The 26,111-nt window shown below is 42.0% G+C and overlaps 1 protein-coding gene across 1 annotated transcript in view; it reads left to right on the forward strand.

Annotated features, from left to right (window-relative positions):
- Window positions 1-25,284, forward strand: part of SORCS3 (sortilin related VPS10 domain containing receptor 3) — a 314,167-nt gene extending 288,883 nt beyond the window's left edge. The window contains exons 19-27 of the mRNA XM_076338968.1: window positions 3,681-3,867; window positions 6,862-6,995; window positions 11,033-11,156; window positions 13,865-13,977; window positions 15,872-16,003; window positions 17,900-17,999; window positions 20,084-20,189; window positions 24,361-24,521; window positions 25,128-25,284. Coding sequence (XP_076195083.1) covers window positions 3,681-3,867; window positions 6,862-6,995; window positions 11,033-11,156; window positions 13,865-13,977; window positions 15,872-16,003; window positions 17,900-17,999; window positions 20,084-20,189; window positions 24,361-24,521; window positions 25,128-25,192 — 1,122 coding nt within the window. The 3' untranslated portion in view covers window positions 25,193-25,284. The remainder of the gene's footprint in view (window positions 1-3,680; window positions 3,868-6,861; window positions 6,996-11,032; window positions 11,157-13,864; window positions 13,978-15,871; window positions 16,004-17,899; window positions 18,000-20,083; window positions 20,190-24,360; window positions 24,522-25,127) is intronic.
- Window positions 25,285-26,111: the final 827 nt, after the last annotated feature.

Consider the following 26,111-nt stretch of genomic DNA (forward strand, 5'->3'; position numbering starts at 1 on the left):
AATATAGCCCTTCTGAAATCAGTGGGAGTTTGGCTCTTAACTTCAGAAGGCCAAAATTTCAACCACTGTTCTGTCTCTACAGTTTTTGTCACTTTGCTAGTGTGGCTTCCAGGCAAGTCTTGATGGGGAAATGACTCTGAAGGGCTGTTCCATGGCAATACTCCTCTCCACCCATTCCACTACCCTTTACCTGCTCACTGATTTCAGTACACAGAGCTCCAATCTTGGTGACAGCCCCTAGCTCATTCCCTTTCGGTAGTTTACAGGGCTTAAAGCAATAAAATGTGCCTTTTGAATGTATATGGAGAGCAATGATTTTTTTCCATTTGCAATGTGTCCACTTAATTTCTATTTTAATTTATATTCATAAACTCCAGAATATCTGACATCATGTGTGGGGCTAGCACACTTGTTTTAGTATTTTATATACTGGATACAGAGGCATGGAAAGGAGAAAGAAAACATGGTTAGTGTAATGGGCAAGCTTTGCATTGAAGACCCAGCTCTCATAATTGGGTGAAAAGATCATCTGCTACTGTTTAGTCACAAAAAATCTCTTCCTGCTTCTCCACTTCAAACCTTCTCATTTCAAACAGAATTATATTGGAGAAACAAGGAGGAAATAGAAAAGAGAATTGTAAGGCATGAGAGAGGAGCTGCTGTGATGCATGCAAGAGACTTCAGCCTGAGGTCACCAGTGATGAATCCAGCCCAGGTCAAATTCTTATCTTCTGTTCAGTGTCTTCCATATGACATGAACTTGTGGTCTTAGTGCATTCCCTTGAGAAGTGGTTTTGAAAGGTTTAACAAGCTGTGGGAGCCTTTCTATCAAATAACTGAATATCCCAAGAGTGTAATTTTGCCCCTGCTAGAGAATTTTTGAGTGACTTAAAAAACTCTCTGTCAAAAGGATGTTATTGGCTACTCAATATTATAGATAAGTTTTAGTGTCACTACCACTCTAGTCCTCTATGTTTTCTTTTTTGTTTATACTGTATTTTTAATGTCCTAGTAGGACAGAGGTGAAAATGGTGCCCTGATCAAGTCAATAGACAAAACTCCCCTGGCTCCTGTGGAATGGGAATGATGGAGCAAGGAAGGAGAGAGATCTAACATATATAACCAAATATCTATATTTCAAAACCTACATGTAATAACCCTGATTATATGGGTGTGTACCTGAAGACTCCAAGTATACATTCAAGACAAATTCACATCTGAAAAATACCCTTCCTACACACTGATTTGCTAATGCAGGCATAGCCTATGAGGAAGATAAAGTCTGTGGGGCATGCTGTGGTCCTGATTATCTACACAGGGGACCTGCTTCAGTGTAGTCTGGCTTCTTGCCTGTGCTTCCAGGTTTTCATCCAAAGGACAAGATCAGGTGCACTTTCAGGGCTGGGACCAGTAGCAGAACACAGCGTCCTGCCTGTGTGAGTACTGCCATTGCCACTTACACAGGCTGATGGCAACTGCCAGTAAGACAGCAGCTCCCGTGAGTTTGGAGTCAGTGGGAGGCAAGACCTGGGACCTCTTGCCTTTCATGGCTGTTTCTTTTTTCTTTGTTGTGCACCTTTGGTTTCAGTTGCTGATCATTTGGGTTAGAACAGCCTGTGAGCTATTTAATCCTGATTTAAGGACCTCTTTTTCCATGATCCAGCCAATATTCTGCCTTTATGCTGACTGTCCTGGGATGATAAGAAGTCATGATCCAAAATGGATCTGTGCTACGTATGAATGTGTTTGGACCATATGAAAAATCTCTTACAGATGTGAGGTTCACAGTCAGAATTTTGGCTGCAAGCCTTGTGTTTTGCCGCACACAGGTAAACTTGAAAACTACTGCTCAAAGGAAAGCTGGTGCTGTCAGCTGTAAAACCTTTAGGGACTGTCACACGTGTGGTTGTCCCAAGCAATCTTTTCCCTTTGTCTGATCTGCAGTTTTTCTAGGACGTCATGGTTTGTTTTGTGCAATACCTGGCCCAGAGGCTTTAGTGAAATCTGTGAGTTCAGTGGTCTTTTCCAGTGAGCCCAGTGGATGTAGGACCCTGCAGGATTTGAGCTGGCTGTGAAGGGATTGGAAGCACATCAGAACTGGCTGTGAGTTACATGGTTGCTTTCCTCCCTTAGATTGGTATGTACTGGAGCTGCACATTAGCTTTGATCCTGACCCTGTGCACTTACAGCTATAATGGGGTTTAGGAGATGGCCATGAAATATTTCTGAATTTCCTATTTTAAAAAAACCCAAAACAATAGTTAAATTTAGTAGCGGGGATTTTTTGAATTTTTTTTTTTTTTTTTTTTTTTTTTACTTTGGAATCTCACTTGTATCCTCAATATATCTGGGGATTGGTTTCAGTTTTGGGCTAGGAGCATCTCCAAAAGGTAGTGGTATCTTCTTCACCCATAGTGAATACAGTGGAGACCTTTCATGAAAGGAAATTACTTGGGCCAATACATCTTATATATATGCAGAAAGCTACAGAGATTTAATCTGAGGTGTAGTTTTATTTCAGTTTTGTGAAATCACCACAATGGGCTTTAGCTCTGTTTAAATTAGCCTTGTTTTGTGTTACTTTTAGTCAGCTGGGGACAAGTATAAAGTAAGGCTCCAAGAAACTGAAATAACAGACACTTCTACAGTTCAACTACAGTGGTTTAAAGCATGATTTAAATTAAAACAGTGCAGCTGCTGCCTCCAGACAGTACCTGCAATGCTGGAATCTCTTGCCTGTTGTTCCCTCCATTGTTTAATAGCTGTCATTGACAGTAATCCTAGAAGGGATTTTCTTGTCATCTACTTCATTCTCCTGTGTATCCAGGCCCTATCTCTGTGTTGACTGGCATTAGGCAAAAGCTGTCAGTCCTAGATGTGGGACTCAACCTGTATAAATTCAGCCATCCTGAAGTTACATGTCTAACTGAAACTAGTCATCTAGACTCTCTATCATCACGGTACAGGGATGGATATTTGCAGAAGATGATTCATGTCACCTGTCTCAGTTATCTTAGGATGGGATGTGTTGGTCTCTTGCTGTCTTTCTTTCTCTCCCTTCCACAGACTATAGAGGAAGCCTGCAAAACTAGCTTAGACTAGACTTACAACATCTCAGTGACTAGGTTCTCTTTCTTTGGAATGTCTTGAAGACCCAATTCAGCCATTGGCCTGTCTCCAGAGTCTCCCTGATGCCCCCATGTGCACATGGCAATTGCTCTCCAATTAGCATCTAGCCTACCATCAATGTAGTGCCTCCCATCTCACTGCCTCTGATGCAGGTACTTGTTGGACACCACCCATTCAACGAAAGGCTGTGCAAAGCCCTGGCCACTTCGGTGACACATAATCCCCAACCATGCATTGCATTAGATGATTCAAATATGGTCCTCTTGGTATATGCACATTTGGCACTCTGCCCTCCCAAAATCTCTAAATCCAAGATGAGAGAATAAAATCTCTTTACAGGTATAAATGTTCAGCTATTCTAAGCATTGCTCATATATAATTACCTGGTGTTGATTTGAGTCTGGCCCCTTTGGGGACTGACAGAAAAAAGCTAGGCTCTTTTGGTAGTTATGAGTTTGTGTCCATGCTAATGAAATGGAACTGAGAAGTGGGATGGAGGGTAATATAACTCTTATCAGCCCAGTTTCCTAACCCAACCTTCTCTGTTGCAGGGCGATCTCCAGAGGACAAACATTCAGCTTGATTTTGGAGACGGCATTGCAGTATCCTATGCTAATTTCAGCCCTGTTGAGGACGGCATCCGGCATGTGTATAAGAGTGCTGGAATCTTTCAGGTGACGGCATATGCAGAGAACAGCCTGGGCTCTGACACTGCTGTCCTCTTCCTGCATGTGGTCTGTAAGTACTTCCAGCCGCTGGATTCCTTGGGTGAAAAAACTAACCTTACTGAAAATCCCTGCAACTTCAGTGGGGCCTAAGAATACATGCAAAGCCACCTACAAATGCAGCTCATACTCTTCCAAAGGCTTGGACTTTTAGACACTCTTCTATCTTAAGTAAACTTTATTGAAGGGAGAGGAAGGGAAGCTTCTTTTACAACAAGTCTATTTGCAGTCCTCACAGGTACAGAGGAAAGTTTGAAAATGTTTCTCAGGCTTTCTGAAAGGGTCAGAGACGAAACAGCATATGAAACAAAGTCCAAATGTGTGTTTTCAATATACTTCTAAATCCAAGAGGTTTAGATTAATCTACTAAATTTTGAGTCAGTTATTCAGGATTTGGGAGTTTACAGTGCTTATTAAATAAAACAAAAACATTATGCTGAGCATACTTCCTGAGATATGAGTGTACTGAGGACTGATGTGCTACTTCGCATATTTCATGTGTTTGACATGCATCCCTGACTTCTCCCTCCTGTTTGGTAGATCAATGCAATTGCTCTCCACTTGGCAAATGAGCAGACTCAAATACAGAGCCCCCAGCTGGCTTTCTGAAAGCCACAGAAGAGCAGAGGGTGTGGGATGTAGGATGAGACCAGGAAGATCCCAGTTCTTTGTCCTGCTCGCAGGCTGCTAGATCTCCTGGGCAGAGAGCTCCATCTGTGTTGAGATGTACCTCATCGGTTTTGCCCCTAATGGTGTTTACAGCCATGTCTGGCTTCCCCCTTAGCCTGTCAGAATGTCTTCCAGCCTGTCTGTCTTTTACTTGAGCTTTTCTGCTGGAAGGAAGCAAGTCAGAAATTTCCAAAACTCAAGAACTTTTTTCTTCTTTGTAATTTCAAGCTCCCTGTGTGAAGGAATAAATGTTCCTTGAAGCTTTTATTATGCTCATAATTCCCTCAAAGTCAATCATGGCTGCATTTAACAACCTGTTATTAGAGCATTAACTGTTTTTTCCTTCACCTTGGGCCATTAGCTGACAAAAGTGATGGTTACCTGGTGATAACAACCAGCTTTGTATGGATTATCTGATTTTTCTCGTAGGAACTGCTTTTTCATGGTAAGGATTTTAAAGCAGAATGCAACGAGGGACAGGTGCTTGGCCTGGTTGTGCCACTCTACCCTCTTCTTCCTCAGCCTCTCAGGTCTCTCCTTTGACCTCTATAGCGTTCTTAGGTGGCCAACTTACTGTCATTATCTCCAGGGAAATATTTTGCAAGCATTTACATTCATGCTAAGACTAAAATAAGATGATACCTCAGTACTAGACTTAATATATTTGGATGTACTAGTCAATATATAGGAGGTTTGACCTTGGAGCTCAAATGTACAGACAAAAATGCCTGCTATATAAATCAACCTTATTATACTGTCTGTCTGGTGCTGGAATCCTGTGCTGAAAAACAGGAGAAAGAAGGTCCTTGGCCTCAAGCAACAGTAGTTTTCTACCTTGCAGCTTTATCAGTGGTCAGTCAACCTTTCTGGAATCTGCTGTCAAGCTGCTCATCCCTTTATTTTAAAGGAAGTGAAGATATTAGTGTTTTTCTTCTTACATGCACTGTCACAAAATATTTGGGGGAACTTGCTATTCTTGGGAACCCAGAGTACTTGCTATGGGCAGATTTCAGGAGTGACTTGGTGGTGGAGACCCCTTTGGAAAGGGGGAACAAAAAAGAACAAGTGCTTAGGAGCCAAAAGCAAGAATAGTGTCCCATTGTGCTCAGAGCTGTATGTTCTGGTGGTAAAAGAACAGGTCTTGCTCTCCAAAATCCTTGTAATCCAAGTAGGTGTGGAGAAGTGATTAACGTCCCCATTTCATGCTTGAAAAGCTGAGAGGTAACACAAGAAAATCATCTCAGTTAAAATCAACAAATTTCCTGCTTCCCAGAATTAATGTCTTATCCCAAAAAAAACATCTCGCTTCTTTCTTATTTCATCCTTTCCTTCCTACAGTGATAGTCTATCAGTTTGTTGTGTTTTAAAAGGTACCATCCAGAAGGACTCAGTAACACTGTCTGATGTGCAGCAGTTACCAGCTGAAATTCAGTACCAGTATAAAAAAAATAATTAAACAAGAAGGAGAACAATGGAGATAGTAAAAGCTTTAAACAAACTAACAAACAAAACCTCAGTATTTTTTCCACGTTGTTTTTTCTGGAGAGGAACTGGCTTCTTAATTCTGAACTTCATGCACTGGACTCATTCTGGACATTTGTATTTATTAGACACAAATTTGCATTGATACTTTGGGTTTTTTTAAGTCTTTCAGAAACACGTTCTTCTGACTGCTAAATGCTTTGATATGCCAATGCACACCTCTTTCAAGTAGTTCCTGCCTTTTTGCTAGTGGTAACTGACTCCCCAAAGAGTTCTCAAGGTCAGGCTGAAGTCAAAAAGATACCAAGTATTTCCAAAATCATGAAACTTTCTTTGGATACCTTCTAAAGAACTGTCAGGGAGTATTTAATCAAGTCATAAATGCCTAATATATAATCAGATTTAAATCATCTTGGCTAAAATGATTTTCCCACAAATCTTGGTAGTGGATATATTGTCAAGAAAACACCTTCTTTCTCTCGTGTCCAATCCCTCAAGCTTTCAATAGCAGCTTGCCCTATCCAGTGCAAAGCCAGTTCATTGTTCTCCCTCAAACTGCATTTAAAAAATTCTTCTAAACGCTGTGCTGACCCTGTCTGAAATTAGCACTTTGGAAAATGTGCATCTCTGGCTCCCCTAGAATTCAGAGTGAGAAAAAAATGTGTGATTTTATGTTTATTAGTCTTGTATCTTTTTCTTTTGCTTATTGACTGCTGAAATTGTCTTGTATTGCTATAATAGTCTCACTGCTGACATGAGACATTTGATTTATTTAAAGGAAAGATCCTTGTTGTTCACAACTGTGCAGGGAGGATTTAACTCAAAGCCTCTAATAATGAACTATCTCTTCCCACAGGTCCAGTGGAGCACGTCCATCTGAGCGTGCCCTTTGTCGCCATCAAAAATAAGGATGTCAACATTACTGCAGTAGTTTGGCCCAGCCAGACAGGCACACTTACCTACTTCTGGTGGTTTGGTAACAGCACCAAGGTACAGCTGCCCTTTGGTTCATTTTTACTTCCTAAGCTTGTTGCACCAGACAGGGAACTCTCTCAGTCCTAATAAAAACTTCTTGCCTTTGTTTGTTTTGTGTTTTAGTTTCTTCCTTACCTAAAAAGGGTTGTCATTATCTGAACTTCAACCTTTGTGAGTTTATTTCGTCCTGTCTCATGTTGTTCTTAGGAGTCATTACTTTTTTACGTCTGGTTGTTACCAGCCCTACTGAGCTTTGAAGACCACTGCTATTACCAGCATTCACTTGCAACTTAACTGAATTATATACCACTATATATAGGATAATACTGGCTTTCAACACAGTGTTTAAAAACTGGTGTTCAACTAGCCATGGGGACTTCCATTACGTAGCAGTATGCAGTATATAATGTTGGATTCCAACACAATACTTTAAAGCTGTTTGTGTTCAAATAACCAGTTGTATCTAGATTTCAAGCTAAACTCTCAATGAATTGTTTGTGTCCGTCCGTGACCATTGTTCACAGTCTTGGATGTATTAGAGAGAGAGGTGAGACTTCTTTGTAGTGAATTTTCAAATTATTGGCAAAAATTTATTATAAAGAGCTTTTTTTATCAATAACTAAAGCAAGTGAAACTACAAGTTGCAGTCATGCTTTCAAATGGAGAGAGCAGGATTGCTTATTAGCTACAGTTTTTATTGCAGGCTTTAGGAGTGAGACAGCTGACACACAGGCACTATCCTCCATCATTACAGCTGTGAAATGTACAGCTGATAATTTTGCAATGTAGTATCTGCTGTTATTTACAAAAGCAGTTTAAGTCACATCATTGTCTACGTTATTGAGTTGCAGTTGAAGGTGGGCACTAAGGTGAGATCACAGGAGAAAAAAACAGGGATTTTACATGAAATATGGAACTTGAGATTAAAAATAGCAGGCACACAAGTATTTTATTTTCTCTTTGACAAAGCTGCTTGCGTTTTAACCTCTTAGCTACCAACAGTAGCAGGAGAAAAAAAAAAGAGTAAATGCTGTGTCTACTGGGATTTTACATCAAGTTAGGAAGCTTACTGTAAGAACTCACCTATTTTTGTGGAAGCATAACTGATGCACTGGAAGAGCTCAGGAACAAAACCCACTTACGACAACTTGGCAAGTTGCTGTGCCCTAGCTGAGCTGTGGCAACCACCCACATACACACATCGAGTCCACGACAAGTACCAGGTAATTCCATATAGTTTATACTGCACTGAAAGAGGGGGATGCAAGATCACATTACAGTTCAGATATTTTTGGCTCAGTGCTCACACATGGACAACCATTAAAGTACATCTGAGACAATTTAGGTACTGGTAACTTGATCATCTGCTTAAGCCCTCCAGTGTACCCAGGTATCAGAGTTTTCCTGCCATTGCTTTTGTCCTTAATATAGAAGTTGGTTGTGAATAGGGCCTTAAAAAAAAAGATTTTTTTGAAATAGGAAGTAATCTAGAAAAGGTAGAGCAAAGCAGTAGTGTTTGCTGAAGATTTCCATTCAGCTCTCATGGTGCTTGCACCGGGGTTTTAAATATGATCTGTTATCTGTTTTATCTTCTAGCTTAAATTTCAGACCCATAGGCAACAGAGTACAAGCAGATATGGATGTGTTTGGGATGGATGCTTTGGACAGCTGTGCATGGAGTAGCTGATCCTGATGATACCTTGGAGTGATTGTACATGTTGCTGAAATATGTTGAGATGTGGATTAGTAAAGATGGTGCCACTTAGCTGTGGCCAAATCAAAGACCCAGAGCACCTTTAATTCTTTGCAAAGCATTATCTCCAGCTACCTCATGAAATGTACTTCAACTTCAACTCTGACAGAAATATGGCAAAGGATATAGACATAAGAGCAGCAGCCACCTTTTTTTAAGGACAACAGTCTGCATCACATCAAAATTCCTTCTGGGTTGTTTAATGTACATGTCAGATCCTTCTTTGTGCCCACTCATGGGCAAACTGTGGCACTCAGTACAGATGGAAGATGGGGACACTGATTTGTATGTGAATTGCAGGATGAGGTGTGTAATATTGCGCATAGTGACTGGTATTGTTAGGTGATATATTCTGGTTCCATGCTGAGGGATTGAGGCTTCTTTTCCTATTCAGCCTGTAGGCATCCTGGGCAGAACCAGATGTGTCTTGTGTCACTGTGCAGTCTCACTAAGGTACTCTCCATGCTGTTGCACAGGTGAATGTTTTCTTAGACTCAAATGACCTGGCTGAGGGTCTTTTGCTGCCCTCCCCACCTTGCTGGAACCATTGTGCTGAATTTCTACTGTGCTAATTTTTGCAGTATACCCAAAGGCCAATTTGCTTGGATTAACACAGGTCCAGTTTAATAAATGTGTCCACCTGTCTAATAGGTTTGAGGAAATGAACCTTAAACTACTTGATTTAATTTAGAGTTAGTTTCCAGGTCTTGATGCTTGAATTAAAATTAAGGAGTTGGCTGAATGTTGAAACTCCATGATGGAGGTGAAATCTTCCATGATAATGGAATGTCCAGCATACACACATACAAAAAGGAAAAACTGTCATTTTAAAGGCCAGATTGGTTCCTCTTATCTGCCTTTGCACAGAATCACAACCTGTAACCTCCAGGAAGATTGCTAATATCATGCAGTTTGATATAGGCCCATTCTGCTTCTCCAGGATGTGTGCATGTCTAACTATAAGTTAGCTAGGCCTCCAGGGCTAGCACAAGCTGGCACTCTTGCTGACTTGGTCTGTGAATCTCCTGTGATCAAATTTTTTTTTTTTCCCCTACTGCTTTTTCAGCTTATGGATGAGGCAGTAAAAGGAAGGCGGCATTCTGCAGGGAGAGAAATGTGTTTGCCAGCCTGGTGTATGCCAGTGGTAATTTTGATTTGGCTATGAAAATGGCATATATGGCCACTGTTGTGAAATGCAGGCAAATTGGCAGTCTGATGGGATGAAGCGTGAGAGCTGGAAGGTGAATGTTTAGGGGTTTTCCTCTGGAAACAAACTGGCAGTGTGATGGACAATAGCAATGGTACAATGGTTTTGTGCTCTTAGACTTCCAAGTGCTTTTGCAATGGAGGCTAGTATCACTATTTCCATTTTAATGATTTAATCTAAACCAAGAGATTTGTCTATAGACCAGCTGTCAGATCAACGGCACTGTGAGGGCTAGACCTTTGATTTTCAATATGCAAATCTCTTTTCTCGAACATGGTGCACTTTTCTCATCTAGATTTGTACCAGTGTGAGAGTTTCCTGTGCAAAGAGGAGAGCTGTAGTGCTGCTATCAAGGACATTTTTGTTTGAGAAGGTGCAGATAAAGCCAGCCTTCTCTGCCAGGGCTCTGAACTGGTTAAGTGCAGGTCACCTTTACTCTGGAAACCATTCAGCCACATTCAGACAGCAGTGTCGGCAGGTATTATGCCATGCTTTCAGCCTTGTTAGCATGGTTTGCCAGCTTATGGTTGGAGCTAGCTTACAGGCTCAAAGCATGGACAGGGCAATGCTGGGTGCCCTCACTCTGTCCTGAGCAGAGTTGCTCTGAGATAGATGAATTTGTGTGCATAAGAGCAAGAGCTGGTCCTGGATCTGAACAATAAGAAGCATCTGCATCTTTGGTTTATATTCAAATGCTGGTTTGAGCTGGACCCTGTGTTTTGCACAGCTGATGTAGCAACTGTGCTGAGTGTGCATGCCTGTGTGTGTACAACACTGCATTCTGCAGCGCTAATTCTGGAATTGCTGACTGTGCTCTACGGAGGTATTCATAGCATAATGGGTTGCAGTTCAGTGGAAGAATATTTCAGGAAGCATTTACTGAAGTGAGAGAAACCTTTGCCAATGGGACAACTCTCACTGGGTGGTGTTTGAGCCACATTTAGGCCTTAGCAGGACATGCAAGCTCGGAGCACCATTCCTGTATCGAGGCGGAAGGGTATTGTGGCCTGGTGGATTAGTCAGGTGCATGTTGTGATCCTGAGTTAATCTCATCCCGATTTTGAAACTACTGTCTGTGTTTACCTCTTGCAGCCCCTCATCACCTTGGAGAGCAGCATCTCATACATCTTCGCCATGGAGGGGATGAACACTGTCACTGTGCAGGTTTCTGCGGGCAACACCCTCACCCAAGACACCAAGGAGATCGCAGTGCATGGTACCCTCAGCCTTTTACAATCAGATCTTGGGGGATATCTAGAGGTGAAGAACAGACAGTCACTGCTAAACCAAAAAGAACTCTCTGAAATCCCTAGTGCCTGGAGGAGCTTCTGAAGACAAACTGTAAACGAAGTAGCTCAGATGTGTCATGATCACAAGATACAGAAGTGAATTGGGTGGGGCAGCTAGCCAAATTTGTAAGCTCAGCACTGTAGTAAAGTGGCTGGTGTCTCCTTTGCCTATTGGTCTGTCTGTACTCTCTGCCTGGGAATGCCCAAAAGAAAAAACACTTAGAGCTGTAGCCAGACTGCCTTCCCTCTGCTTCCTAGCTGTGGAAAGAAGTAGTCATAGTGCATCATTAAGGTGGCCTGAATACAGCTGGTGTTTCTCTTTATACAGTGACTGGTGGTATAAGCGGGAGGGGTCTGGAAAACAGGGAGCAGAAATGACTCTGTTGTTGGTATCTCTGCCCATCTTCCATGCCACAGCTGGAGGTCTGAGTGTGTCCACTGGACTTCCCTGTGGGTAATATTTGGTAAGTTCTTGCCATATCCACACATCATGGGCTCCAAAAAGCACCCTTTGGCAGACCACAGAGCTTACCCAGTTTGGGGCTTGATAAAAGGCTGAGTTGAAGGGTGCTCTCAGCAGTTTTGGCCAGGACTTTGAGATTTCTCCAGAGAATAATTTCCACCCTGGTCTAGTCTTCATTTTCCTTATCCACTTATTGGCATCCAGCATTTGAGGGCAAACTTTTCTTTTGATAGCAAGTTTTATTGAGAGACCTGGGCTTCAAATAACTTGCGTTGCACTGTGTAGTTGAACTGTGTGTCTTGTTTCAGTAATTAAATATAAATAAATGTCCTGCTGGTGACTGGAAAGCTGTATGCTCAGATTTAACAACCAGTTAAATAGATATTTATTGATTGCCTGGCTGTGAAATGCAATGGGTTTTAATAATTTGTTAATATGATTTAGTAATACCCAAACTTACTATTAGCAAATATAAGTAACCCTCTACTTGATCATTTTGAGCATTGCAAAATGCAGTGTTTACTTCTGGGAAGCTTGCATCTTTCCACTAGTTTCTGGGATAAACCTGAATCAAGCGTATCTGAGAGGGGTCCTCACAGATGATCTTGATCTTTGGTCCCGGTAGGTCCCACAGAGTGCTCCTCACTCTCTGTTTTTAAACACCTTATAAGAAATTTTGCCATTCTATTTAAAAGAACCAAAGCTTTGGGCTTTATCACAAAGAGAAATTCATCCAACTGGAACGTCCAAATAGTCCTATGCAGCACCATGCTGCAGACTGACCTGGTCTAAGGAAGGAGTCCTTCCAGACCCCCAGTCTGGTGATCAGTTCAAATCTGAGTACATAAATGAGTGACACCTTTGGTAAACATGCACCATGCTAAATTTGTATCCTAATCTGTGTCCTGTGTTATTATGGCTCTAGGCAGGAAGGCATGGCTTTCTGGTGTTAGCAGCAGAGGATATTTATTCAGGGTTTTCTCAAATTGTGATTAACAGACCAGAATTTACTCAAAAAATAAATTGGACATGGTACTGAGGGTTCAAAAGTCAAAGGCTTTATGTATCAGGCTCTGGGTTAAGCCTTCAGAACTTGAGAGAGTTTCCCTGCTCTCTTTGATGCTTGTTTTATGTAAAAAAATACTGCACCATCTAAAAAGAAAGAACAGATCTTGCAAAAGATGCAACATAAATGCTGTACTGGGACATCCCTGCTATTCTGTGGATTTCCTCATTTATACTTTTGCTGGTTTATCTTGATCTAAAACCAGTACCTTCTTAGAAATGATTAATGGTACTTATTTGAAGTGTCTGGAGATCAGGTGCTTCAAGGTGAGGCACAGCGCATCTCCAGAAACAGAAAGGAGAATCTTCTACCCTGAGAACTTATATCTGAGTGTGATTCCCACCCTGGATCTGTGCCTCCCACTGGTCCAAATCCATTGTGCACAGTTGTCATAAGGATTCCACGCTTGGTCTCTGGTGACACCAGAGGGGAGATTTAGAATTGGAGAAACATTTAAATTGTTCTGTATTTGAAGTCTAGGAAGTTTTTCTTCCTCCTTGCAATCAGTCAATTAGGAAGTAATTTCAAAGTGTTTCCTGAATAGCCATTGCTTGATTAGCCAGTCATTAGCACCACTGGGTTCTGATTTGTTGTGCTATTAACCACTCATGGCTTCCCTCCAGGAGAGCAAACAGATAATACCTGCTTTTGAAAACATTACTTACAGTGAGTGTTTGTTCTGCAGAGCAGAATGCATGCAATTGCACAGACCTTCCAAATTTCAGCCAGATGCTGCCTTATTTACTGGTCAACTTCCTCGTAAGCAGAATCTGATGAAGTTGAGTGGCAAAATTACAAAGCCCAGAGGCATCATGAAGGGAAGACATCCTCTCACCTCTCTCATTCTTGCTTCCATTTCTTCTGGGAAAAGCCACAAGTTGGCATTAGGGCAGAATGTCCTTTATAAAAACCCTTATAAGAATTCTTTCCTTGCAAGCTTTCTGTCCTGCTTAATGTTAGCCAGCCCTTTATCTTCCTTCAGCCTTTCCTCTCTCTCTTGCTTTAAGATTATTTAATTATGGTCTTCCTGTTGTCTTCTGCATCCTTGGCTGTACCCTGAACACTGCCCATTTAATCTTCTCATAAATACTGTTTTTCTATTCCAGAGTATTTCCAATCTCAGCTCCTGTCATTTTCGCCCAACTTGGACTACTATAACCCTGACATCCCTGAATGGAGACAAGACATTGGCAAAGTCATCAAGAGAGCTCTAGCACAGGTGAATATCTGTTTCCTCGTCTGTGCTAACATTGACTAGGCTGTTAAAACGTACTTTTTCAACATGCTAGCTTAAAAGAATGGGAAAGAACAGCAGTAATGAAGCTATCGTTTTAAATTGATGAGAAGCTTCTTAATACGCTGGATCTTTTTACAGAGGTAAAATATATTGGGAATTTTGTGGAAATACTATAATTGCTTTTATTAATGTTTCTGTAGTGCTTTTTAGCTTTTAATATCCCTGAGAACTTTACAAATTCTAGATTGTAATAGTATCATTATTATTCTTATTTTGCCAAATTGTTATTACAGTATCTACTGTTTTCTACTCCAAACATTGGGGTAGTGTTGCTGTGTGTTGTTAAACAGCTGATCCACTTCATCTCAGACGACAGACATTGTAGTATGTTGAATGCATGAGGAGGATATTTTTACCTCTTCCTGATACTCAGTCTTCTAATGCAGCTAAGTGTAGCAACTGGCGAACGTTATAAAGCTCTACTCCCTTTCCAGCTGGGGCAAAAACCGAGGATTCAGAGGGAAAATAAACTTACCTTTAAAATACAGGACAAAGAGAGACTTCTGTGGGTGGAAGATACTGAATCTTCCTTTGGGATTAATTAGAATATGTAAACTAGCACTCATATTCTTGCAGGAAAGGGGACAGAATAATTTATGATATCAAATAGCCAGGGACTTTGGTTTTGTGTGAAATCAGGAGAGACAGATTTAGGCAAGCTTTTGTGTTTTTTACATTCTGCCAAAAATGTATCTTGCTTTTTTTTGCTTCAGCTACAGCTGTTCTTAGAAATGGAGGCTGAGTATTTTTACAGGGAAAGTACATTCCTGCTCAGCTTTTCTCATCTGCAGCCCACTCAAAATTCACAGTTTATAAGAGTTTCCTTGATTGTTTTCCCATCCTGAGAAAACACTAAGTTCATTTGTTTAAACTGTTGTTCCCTTTTACTGTATTCAGAGTCAAGCTTGCAGAAAAAAAAAAAAATTAATTAGGTTGTAACTATGAATGGTTACAGACAACAGTAGAAATCATGTAGAAGTGCTTGCTTGTATATCCTTTTGTGACTATTTGGTTGCAACCTGTGGCCTATGCTTATAGGACGGATCACCAGGAATGGGCTGTCCCATTGATATATTTCAGTTCAGGAATGAGGCCCAGGAACTTGAGGTGGGGTAGGACCAGGGAGCTACTGGGGTTAGCTTCATAGAGCAGAGAGTTTCTGAGGGAGGAGAGGCTTCCTGCCCTACTGAGGATGCAAGCTTGGATTTGGGGAGAGAGGGCAGTAGCCTCAGGGGGCAGGTCATGCTGAAGACAGTTGTAAGAATCACGTGTGGAACTGACTCTTGGTTCAGCAAACTGAGCAGTTCCTAGTACAGCCCTCCTGATCAGCCCCAGTAGTAAAAAGTCTCCCACTGGAGACGTTAAGTTATTCATGTATGGCAAATGTGGATCCCATAACCTGATACTAGGAGGTGACTGCAGGCAATTTTCTTCATATGTCCCTGTTGGTTGCATACTTTCCAGTGGTCACTCTGAGCCAGACTCTCTGGATCTGACTTTGGGTCATTCTTTTGTAGTGAGAAGGACTATATGGAAAATTCAGATCTGGAGACACTGTAGGTTTTCACTTTGGGTTGAGGTCTTTGGCTTCAGGGGTGTTGTTAAGCCTACATTTACTTCTAGAAATTAAGTAGAGTGAATCATTAGCAGAACCTCCATTTCTGACCCACCAAATGGGCAGAACAGCTCATTAGGACCACAACACCTACAGTGGAACTGGCAAATAACAATTTGATGGGAGCACAGTTTCCCATAGTGAATGGAAACATCAGTAACAGAATAGCAGCTAGAGACCTCCTTTTTACTTTTCTTTTAGGTGACTGGTATCCCTGATGAACAGATCTTGGTAGCTGTATTTTCTGGGCTGCCTACTTCTGCTGAACTCTTCATACTGCCCCATAAAAACACGACAGAGAGGAGGAAAAGCAGTGAGGCTGATCTGGAGCAAGTAAGGAAAGAAGGATTCATGGAACATTCATTCCTATCATACCCTTTGCAGATGGGCCCCTTAACTTGTACAGCATTGGAAATGACTTACAATAAGTCTGATGGAACTGGATGCATCTGGGACTGTGGCAGTATAGTTTATGGCATTAAGGAAAATGATTTTCAGAGGAAAAATGGGCTTTTCTAATATGTCACTGAGATACGTCACAGTCTACCAGCAGTGGTTCTTCCTAGATCAGTAGTGTGTCCTTATTACAGTAGTTATGGCCAAAGGAACCTTGAATATGTACTCCCCCTACACCTGGAGGAATGCTGATAGACAGAGGCCAAAGCAGCAAGATAATATACTGAGGTTTACTAAAAATAAATCAGGCTCTTCAACTCATATATCACTGGAACAAGACCTCTTTTTTCTGCAGCAGCGAATGGTGTGTGCAAACTATATTTGGAAGTTACAATATCCATCCATTTAGATAAATAGGTAATTACAGTGATGAATAGCAACAGTGATATGCAGGCAAGGGAAGAGCTAGGAACAACAGCACTAGTCTGCTGAAGCTTTCATGCTAGAATTACCAAGTAATTAAATCAGCTCTATAAAGGCAAAGGAGTGAAGTACTGCTGGAAATGCTGCTTAGCTCTAGCTAATGTTCTTGTATGCAGCATTTTTACCGTGTGCAAGCTATGTGTGAGCTCATCTCCAAGTAACTCTTAGAGGAGTAACTCTTCTGTGATCAAACATTAAATAATTCAGAGGGCTGAATTCTGTGGAAGCTCTTGTCACCCACTGAGCAAAGTCAGTCCCCTCTGAGTAGTACACTTGTCCTAGGAAGCTAGCAAAGCTGGCCTCTTAAATTTATGGTGGTGAGTGTGCGGAAGAGATGCATTTTGGTGGGAAGGTTTGGAAGGCTTTTTGGAGGGATTTTCTTGGAGTCATTTCCATCCTGTTCAGTAGGATCTACCCATATTAGAATTCCCTCTGAACAAGGTGTTGTGTCAATATTTCATATATCAGTATTATGCAGACATCTCAGATTAGTTTTCTGACTAGCTGATCATAAGGCCTGAAGCTCTAGTGCTCTAATTTTATTTGATGGTCCACTCAGTTCTACTTTGGCACCTGTTGTTGGCTTCTGCTTAAGGAGCTCTGCCCTGGAGAGTAGGCCATCAGAACCACTCAGTAGCTGTGCCCTACCATCAGAACTACTCTAGGGAGACGAGGCATTAACAAACTCAGGCTCCAGTGTGACACGCCAAGTATGTGCTCTGAAGCAACCAAATGACACATCATAGCTGGGTTGCTGAGCTATGAGTAAACTCCAGTCCAAGGCCCCTCTTCTAAATGAAGGAGAAATATGGCAAGTTTGCCATTAATCTTCAAAACTGGATTGTCTCAGCCTATTTAAACAGGAGCTACATGACTAGGATTGTCTTGAATCAATGTGAGTAAAGAAGTGTTACTAGGCTGGACTACCTAACTCGGTTCCATCATCCACCAATGAAAGGCCAATATGTCAGTGGTTTCCAAGTGCATTAGATCAAACTCACAGGACATTGTGGAGGGTGAAAAGATCCTTAGTTCTTTTCCTTCCTCCCCTACCCCCACAAAAAAGAAAAAAAAAATTGCCACCTTTCTTGGTTTGCTTCCCAGGAGAGCTATAATAACACTCCGTGAGTCTCAAAAGTCCTGTAGAGACTTGCATGCAGTAACACACAGTTCCATCTAAAGCACATGTACACGTTTCTCTCCACTTCCTCAGTCTGTCATTTCCCTTCTCTTCCTGAAGCCAGTAAGAGATGTTAGTTACCATTCATAGGCTACCTGCAGTCCTGAATGTTCTCCAGAGCTTGCTGTCTTCTATATTGTAACTACGTGTATCTCTTATTATTTCATCAGGTAGTAGAAATCCTTTTTAATGCTCTCAACCAGAACCTGGTCCAGTTTGAACTGAAGCCTGGTGTTGAAGTCATTGTGTATGTTACTCAGTTAACATTAGGTGAGTGTGGAGTCAAATGCATAGCTGTGGTTCTCTTGAGGCTTCAGACAACTCCAGGAGAACCAGTCTACATTCGAGCACTCACAGTTTGGTATGTGCTACTGGGATATGTAGGACTGATTGTATTGAGCCATTTTCTGTGGTAGAAGCAGGTAGTGTTAAAAACAGAATCCAGCAGTGGCATCTTCATGCACCAGTTTGTACAAGTATTAAAAGTACCTTTTAAGAGTTCCCTATGGCTTAATTAACAAGTGCATTGATATTTTTCAAGCGTTTTAGAAAATCAGGTGAATGGTGTTCTATTAAGCCCTCATTGGGCACCTGTGGAATTCAGTGGGAGTATTACTAACTTTCATGGATATTGGATCAAATCCTTATTGCAAAGAGCTTGTTAATGTTATGGCTAGCCAAGAAGCTTTATAGGGACAAACTACTCATGAAAAGAAGATCTAGGCCTCTTACAGGGAATACATGCCTGAATATTGACTTCTACAAATTAGAATTTATTTAACTTTCAATGCTACCTATCTCCATTTTCGCAGGGTAGTGAATAGTCACTTTAAGCTTCATCACCCCCTTTGCTTTAAACCACCCTAGTATGAAGCTCTCAGCTACTGCTGAGATGACTACAGAGTGATGACTACAGAGGAGAGGATAGATTTATTTTTGCCCTTGCTTTTTATGGCCGCCCTTGCAATTACCTGAAATGTGGGATCTTGTGCATGTGTCATTGCTGATAGCCTCTCCGAAAGATTGGGATTCATGTCCCAGGATAATACACTTCAGCTTCTTTTCATGAGAATCTCAGAGAGCCAAGAGCTGGGCTAAACCAAGGCTCATGACCTATCCTACAGCTAATGCCTTTTTGCCTTCACTCTCTGACTGTTGTTTGGGGATGAGAGTCAGATGTTAGTAGGAGTAGGCTGGAATGAATTAATTTGTAAAACTGGGAATGAGATCCAAATATCTGCAGTCTCCAGGTTCAGAATGTGGGTTTGTTCTAGCAAGACACCAGAAAGCGTGGATTTAGCTTACAGTGCTCAACTGTTCTCGCACACACACCCAGTGGGGGTGCTGCATTTGTTTCATGACTGTTCCCATAATATTTTGACTCAGGTGAAATGACAGTCAGTTCTTTTTCACGAAAGAGTCTGTATAAGTAGTAGAAGCAGAATACTGGCAGGGTCAGACACAGGTGTGGAAACTTGGCGATGGAACCAGAAGTGACTCTATTTGCATGGACTTTGTTCCCATCTTCTGGGTGACAGAAAAAGAATAGAGAACAGTAAAAAACCAAAACCAAATATTTATGCAGACTGAGAAGTACTCAGCTGCTACTTATCATTTGCACATCATTAGAGACTTCTCATCAGACTCTTGATTCTCAGCACAGTGCTCAGGCTATTAAGATGGTCTGCTCCGATGAGCTGTGGGAATAGCTGCATAAACAAGATATAGTAATACACTTTATTTAGCCCACCCAAAATGTCAAGGATAGATGGATCAAATCTCCAAAATGTTATAATGTAGTGCGTGCTTGGGTCCAGGATTACTGCTTTGGGCTCCTCTACATTATGAAAACTGACTCAGTTAAAAAGTCTGTAAGGTCCAATACAAGGATGAACCTTGAGGCTTCTCACAAGACTGGATCGCTGTCACATGTGAGACAGACACATGTCCTTGGAAGATGGGAGTCATGCTGCTCATGGATGCTCTGAGGTAGCATCTCCAAAGGGGAATAGATGTGCATTAAGCCACACCTCACAAGTTTCATTTCCACTCCAGTCCTTGGAAAAGCCTGAAAAGAAATAGCCCAGAGTGTTAACACAGGAGTGGTCAGCCATTCAGCGAAGCATGGCTTGCTGTGCCTTTTCGCTAGGAGATGTTAGACTGCGCTGTCTTTGGCTTTCAAAGGACAAGAGAGTCAATTTGTTTCCTACCGATTGGTCTTGCTGAAAACAGTATCCACCATGCAGCGGTGATAAAGCAGATGTGGCAAAGACAGAGTTGAGCTCAACACTCTGGTAGTTATGTGTTCCCTAATAATATCTTGTAAATATAATGCTCTGCCTTTCCTCCTGCAGCACCCCTTGTTGATTCCAGCACAGGTCATAGCAGTTCGGCGATGCTGATGTTGTTGTCTGTGGTGTTTGTAGGCTTGGCTGTTTTTTTAATCTACAAATTCAAGAGGTAAGTTGAGAAACTTTGGGGGATGGGAGGAGGAGACACTGGGTGGTTTACAGGCAATCTAGGCAGAGCAGTGCCTGGATTGCAGATGTAAAGCGAGTTATGCTGGCCTAAGGCTTAGACCAGTATAGTTCCCTATTTCTCATATGTATAGAGAAGACCATCTACTGCCGTTCCACCACAAACCTGGTGCTCTGAAAGCTCACCAAGAGCTCAGAAATCAAGCTGTGAACTGCTTCAGCAGATTTGTTTGAACCGCAGACCAGAAACGGTACCCTGTGTGCTCACCGAGTACTGAGCTACGCAATGCAGACTTAGTAAAAAGTCACAATGGATGTCTTCATACAGTCTATATCCATCTGGCCAACTGCCTTAGTGCAAGAGTATCTCATTTGTATGTTCCAAAGTGAATAATTTAGTCTTGCAGAGGAACAGGTGTGATTACGTTAAGGGAGGGAGACTCAAAGCCAGAAAGGTTTGTGGTAAGCATCAAAATGCCTTTGGGAATCTGTGCTGAGATTTTCTTTGCCAGATGTTAATATAAACCTTTTGCTTCCAGGCAGCAGGCAGGACCTGTGGTGGCCTGTGGCACTTTGCTGCTGCAAGCTATGAAACAAAATATGGGATAAGAATGGCCTGTTTGCTGAAGGGCTGCCTTATGAAAATATATTTTAGGCAGATGGAGCTCCTTAGGAGGAACTTTGCATTCAGTACAGTACTTACTATGTTAAATGGTCTATGTGCCCAGATCCTGCCCAGTGGCAAAATACTGTATTAGAAGCAGAAGCTGAGCCTGACTCTGGATATGAGTAGTTCCTTCAAATTGTGAAGCTGGAGCTTTCCCTGTCCAGATTCTAACTATATGTTTCTCTCTCCAGCTTTTCTGCAGCCCAAGATAAGGCTAGTACTCTCTAATGATGTTAGTGGGATACAAACAATATTCAAAATGGAATGATAAGACAGGCGTGTATCCTAGTCTCCAGGTTTAAAGTTCCCCTCGTTTCTAACCTCTTTCATTAACCATTGTCAAAATTAGTGGGTGGCACTGCTTCTAGTGCTTGTTCCTGTGCACACCAAGATGTTACCAAGCTCCCACTGACTTCAGTGGCCCAGGACAATTTCCAGAGAACCCATGTGTGTGAATCTGCTCAGGTGCAGATTTCCAGGTCTTCAGCGTGCCTTGCTTGTTGCAGTCTGAAGCCCTCTCTCTGCTTCTGTGAGGTGGAATACAGCTTCCCAGATGAATGGGGAAATGGGCATGGGACTTGTTTAAGGCATTGATTTAATAATGTGCTGGGGAGGCAGCTGATGATTTCTCTCATTCCCAGATGTAGGATGAGGAGGGCAAAGAAGTCTCTCTGGGAGATGTGTCAAGATGTAGGTACAACTCTTTGTAAGACGTGCTTTCTTCTGTGTCTTGGTGAGGTGATTTCTTAGGTTTGGCCTAATGTCTTTGACTCTGTGGTCAGGGATCAGTTACCAGGAAGAAGGATCTGTATATTCTGGCTGCCAGAGAGCAGTAAGGAGCTTGGTAATCCATTTCGCTTTGGCAGTCTCCAGGTCATGTTATGCTACTACAGCTCATAAAACTGACTCTTGTACTACTTAAGCATCCTGAGCCTTGAGCATAGCAGCCATCAGCCTTGTGCTGTGCTCCAGGGCTGGGAAGACCCTGCCTTGTTAAAATCTGTGTGAAAATTGAACGCATTACAAATTGGGGATGAGGGGGAAGGTGGTTAAAGCATCAGTTTTGCTTAGCCCAAAGCTCATCAGCTTGCTGTCCCCTCTTAACTGCTCTGTCCCAAAGAGGACAAACCCTTGTCAAACTGACAAAGTTTAGGATTGAGTCAGATACCCAGAGTATCCTCAGCTTGATTTTTCAGAACGGAAAGCAACTTTTCAGCTGTCTAAAACCTCTGGCTTAATGGATCAGAAGTGAGAGCATGCAACAATTCTTAATGGAAAAAGGAGGTGAAAACAAAAGCTTTCCTCTAGCTCTCAGTGATGCAGAGGTCCATTAGCAATATGTACTTTTCTGATTAACGGCGATCCCAGCCTGAATACAGAACTGCTGCTTACAGGAAAACGTTGTGGGGAGAGCATGGGCCTGCATGAACTTTTTAATTCTAAAAATTTATAGAATCAGTGCTTTGCTGATTTGCACACAGACTCCTTATTATGAGTCCATCAAGTTATAGACTCAGTGGGCATGTTAAACACTGCTGCCAGAGAGATGCTTGTTGAGGAGATCTGGGTGGAAAAGGAAGGAAGGGGGAAAAGTAGGGAAATAATCTGTAAAAAGGTTGTTTCTTTTCTGGGAGATTGAGCATATAGCAGGTCAATACTATGTGTGTATGGGTGGTGAGTAATAGTGGGGCAATAGGGCAGTCTGTGTGTATGTGTCCTGGGACAGGAGTGCAGGAGTGTGTGTGTGTGCTCAGAGATGTGCGGTGGGACGTTGTGGCCACCTGTGTCTGTGCTGGGAGGCACAGCAGGATTAGCTATGTGTGTATGGATGCACATATGTACGGCTGTCTCAGTTCTTTTTTCCCTAACTCTCTGAAGTACCTGGAGGCTCTCTGCCTCATAACTCTAAAGAACTTCTCTCACCTTTCCTCTCAAAGCTTAGAAGACTATCACTTCTCTACCATTGCATTGTTTGAAAGCGAAACTAAGTCTTCCAGTATCTCCAGGCATGTTCTCATGTCCACATCTCTACACACCTCCAGTCATATTCTGGGTACTTAAATCCTATGGGAGTGCATTTGTCCTCTCTCATCCAATGTGTGCATTCCCTGTGTAGTGCTTATGTCTTCTAGTGATCTATAAGGCATGTCTGAAGGTTAGAAAGAGAGGGTAGGAGAAAGGGAGAAGAACATGAAGTTTGTTAACTGCTGCTAAACATCCTAAATATGTCCTGACTTGCTGCTGGTTAAGAACAGAATGCCAAATCAATCCAATAGCACAAGTCGCTTGAGGTCAGAACTTCACTGGAGTGAAATCAGTGTAGGTCTATTGAATTCATTAGAGTTGAGACAATTTCCACTGCTTTCAGTCTCTGACATATCCAACAGCAGACAGGTTAGCATAAAGAGATGGCATTTTATATAGCCTCTTTTGAACACATCTTCTTTCTCTCTCCTGTGTGCTTTAAGGAACTGAAAAAATTCTCTGAATTTTCCTTATTTTAGCAGGACTGCATGGCACAGAGTCCTTTTAAGGGCATTAGAAAAAAGAGTCAGTCACCTTCCAACAGGCAACAACACGCAGATAGTCCTAGCCACCCCCACGGTGCTTAACACATTGCTTTTCAGTTCTCATTTTAAACTTGCATTCCCCCAGGGATTACTATCTATCTATCTGTCTAGGCCTATCTAACTATCTGTCTAACTAACTGACTTTCAAGGATATCGTTCTAGCAGTCCAAGTTAACTTCTCTTGGAAGAAGGAAGAAGAAATAATCCCTTCACTTTCTTGGCTTCCTGAGCAGCAAGGGAAAATAAGTACCTGCAGGCTTGTATGATCCGTAGCATGGCAAACTGTTTTTGCAATGAAATGGTAACAAATAGACTTTGGGTGGGTGTTATGAGGTCCAAATCCTTTCTGTACTCCGAGGCAGGACCAATTCTTTATAACTTTTTCTGATGCGGCAATTCCTACTGAGTCAGTGTGGGCCTGTTGATAGAAACCAGCCTAGTAATTCTTTTCTCAGTTGATAGTAGTGCTCAAATTGATTTTTACTTTTGGTTTCTAATGCACCGCTGATCATGTAATAAATACTGAGGGAGCTGGCAATTGCAGCTGATTGTACTTAGTTGATTGCTGCTCTCTGAACTGGGTGCAGTGTCCACTGTGTGCACACCTTCTCGTTTAAAAGGGCAGGACCGGAACATTTAGGTTTACAGCTGGAGGAGCCTTTGGGCACAGGATAGGAAGGCAGTGGCCTGAGATTTGGGGTAGCTTTAGACTCGTGTTGGAATTAGTGGGTGCTAATGGCATTTTCAGAGCTGACCATCACTGTGGTGCTTTCACCATTCTGAGAGCTGATAGTTTGCATCACTGCCAGTGCTGCATTTGTGGGATTGGTCTCAGTTTAATTGGTCTGATTAATCAATGACATGCCAAGGATCCCTGTGTTACAAAATATAACCTCTCATTTTCATTTCCTGCACAGGAAAATCCCTTGGATTAACATCTATGCCCAAGTTCAGCATGACAAGGAGCAGGAAATGATTGGCTCTGTCAGCCAAAGTGAAAATGCCCCCAAAATAACTCTTAGTGAGTTCACAGACCCTGAGGAGCTGATGGACAAAGAGCTGGACACGCGAGTGATGGGTGAGAGACAGCCCTCAGCTGGAGCTTGTTTCACAGTCTGGGTGAGGATGTTGGTTATTGGGGTATTAGGAGAGGCAGTGACTGTGACCCCAGGTACAAGCAGGGTCTGAGGCACTGAGGTAGGGGAAAAAATCTCTCTCTGCAACATGGTAACAGGGAGTTTTTCTTACAGTTTTTCACCTTTTCTCACAGTGTTACATGACCAGGGTAGGAACCTGGAAACAGCAATAGGTATATAGGAGTTAGTAATGGCTGTGGCTCACAGCTATGCCTGCTCATGACCCTGTCTCTCCTGTGGAGGGGTCCCAAATTCCCTGAACCCTCAGAAGAATCAGCTGAGCCAAGCTTACACTGTTGATGTGCTATCATTACAAGTGACTATGTCCCTAATAACTTAATGAGCTTACTGCTGGTCAACTGAGCTGTAGTAAAAGGTTTTCTGCATGCTCCATGCTTATTGCAAATACAAAAAATGATGTGTTACTTTTAAGAACCTTTTCTGTCTTTACACTTACACAAGCACATCGTAAGAAGGAGTGAGAAGCAATATAGACCAAACTGTTGAAGCCACTGCACTGACTCTGTTCTCCATTTTCTCCTCCACAGGAAGCATCTCAACAATTGCCAACAGTGAAAGCACAAAGGAAATCCCCAACTGCACTAGTGTTTAATACTGAGAATCCACTTGGTCTACAACATTTCTGACTTTTTATTTGTAATTATTATTGTTATTATTATTATTATGAAAAAAGAAAGAGTTATATGTCATTATTATCATTTGGGAGGGGATGGGGTGGGCTTTTCCTGTTTACCAGGGCTGCATTCATAAATAGCAGGGGTTCTTCATATTTAGGAAATACTCATCAGATTAGAAAGAAAAAACCACGAATGGATTTGAATACCAGCCTCCTATTAAATACAGAATGGGAATTAAGTATTCAAATCCAACAGGTAGGTATAGTACCTTAGGCAACATGTTGTAGGTAAGTTGACCCTTTTCAGTCCTTTTCAAAATAAGTCATGAATCAGCTACTTCATCCTGCCAGAGGGCTCAGGCTGGGTTCTTGGACCAGGCTCTGTAACATGCCAACAGCCTTTGCTTTCCAATGACATGCATGTCTCAGCTTTTTGCAGGATCTTGCGTCTTTTAATTGCTTTTAGTTTCAGTCACCCTCTGGCACTGTTGACTGCTGAGAAAGGAAAAAAAAATCAGAGCAAACACACACGTCAGTGTTCCTTGGACTGTAGATTGGCTGGAGGGGACAGCACCACAAGCAATGAAGTAGCATGCCTGAGTTTATGAATGCAGCCCAAACCCCGTGCATGTGAATAGCGAGGATGCCGAAGGCCTACTGTAGATAATTACAGTGTACATAGCTTTTTATTTCTTGGGAAATAATTTAATGTTTAGTAAAAGAAGATACGTTTAAAACAAAACCTGAACCACATACACACATGCACGCACACGCACGCGCGTGCACACACACACGTGCGTGCGCTTGTACATGCCAGCCAACCAGGGACCGTGGTGAGCACTTCAATCACGCTTTGGTTCCAAGCGTGTTCCAATTGTCTGTCATATTTCAATCT

This window comes from Aptenodytes patagonicus, chromosome 5 (assembly GCF_965638725.1).
Source record: "Aptenodytes patagonicus chromosome 5, bAptPat1.pri.cur, whole genome shotgun sequence".
In the NCBI taxonomy this organism is placed as follows: domain Eukaryota; kingdom Metazoa; phylum Chordata; class Aves; order Sphenisciformes; family Spheniscidae; genus Aptenodytes; species Aptenodytes patagonicus.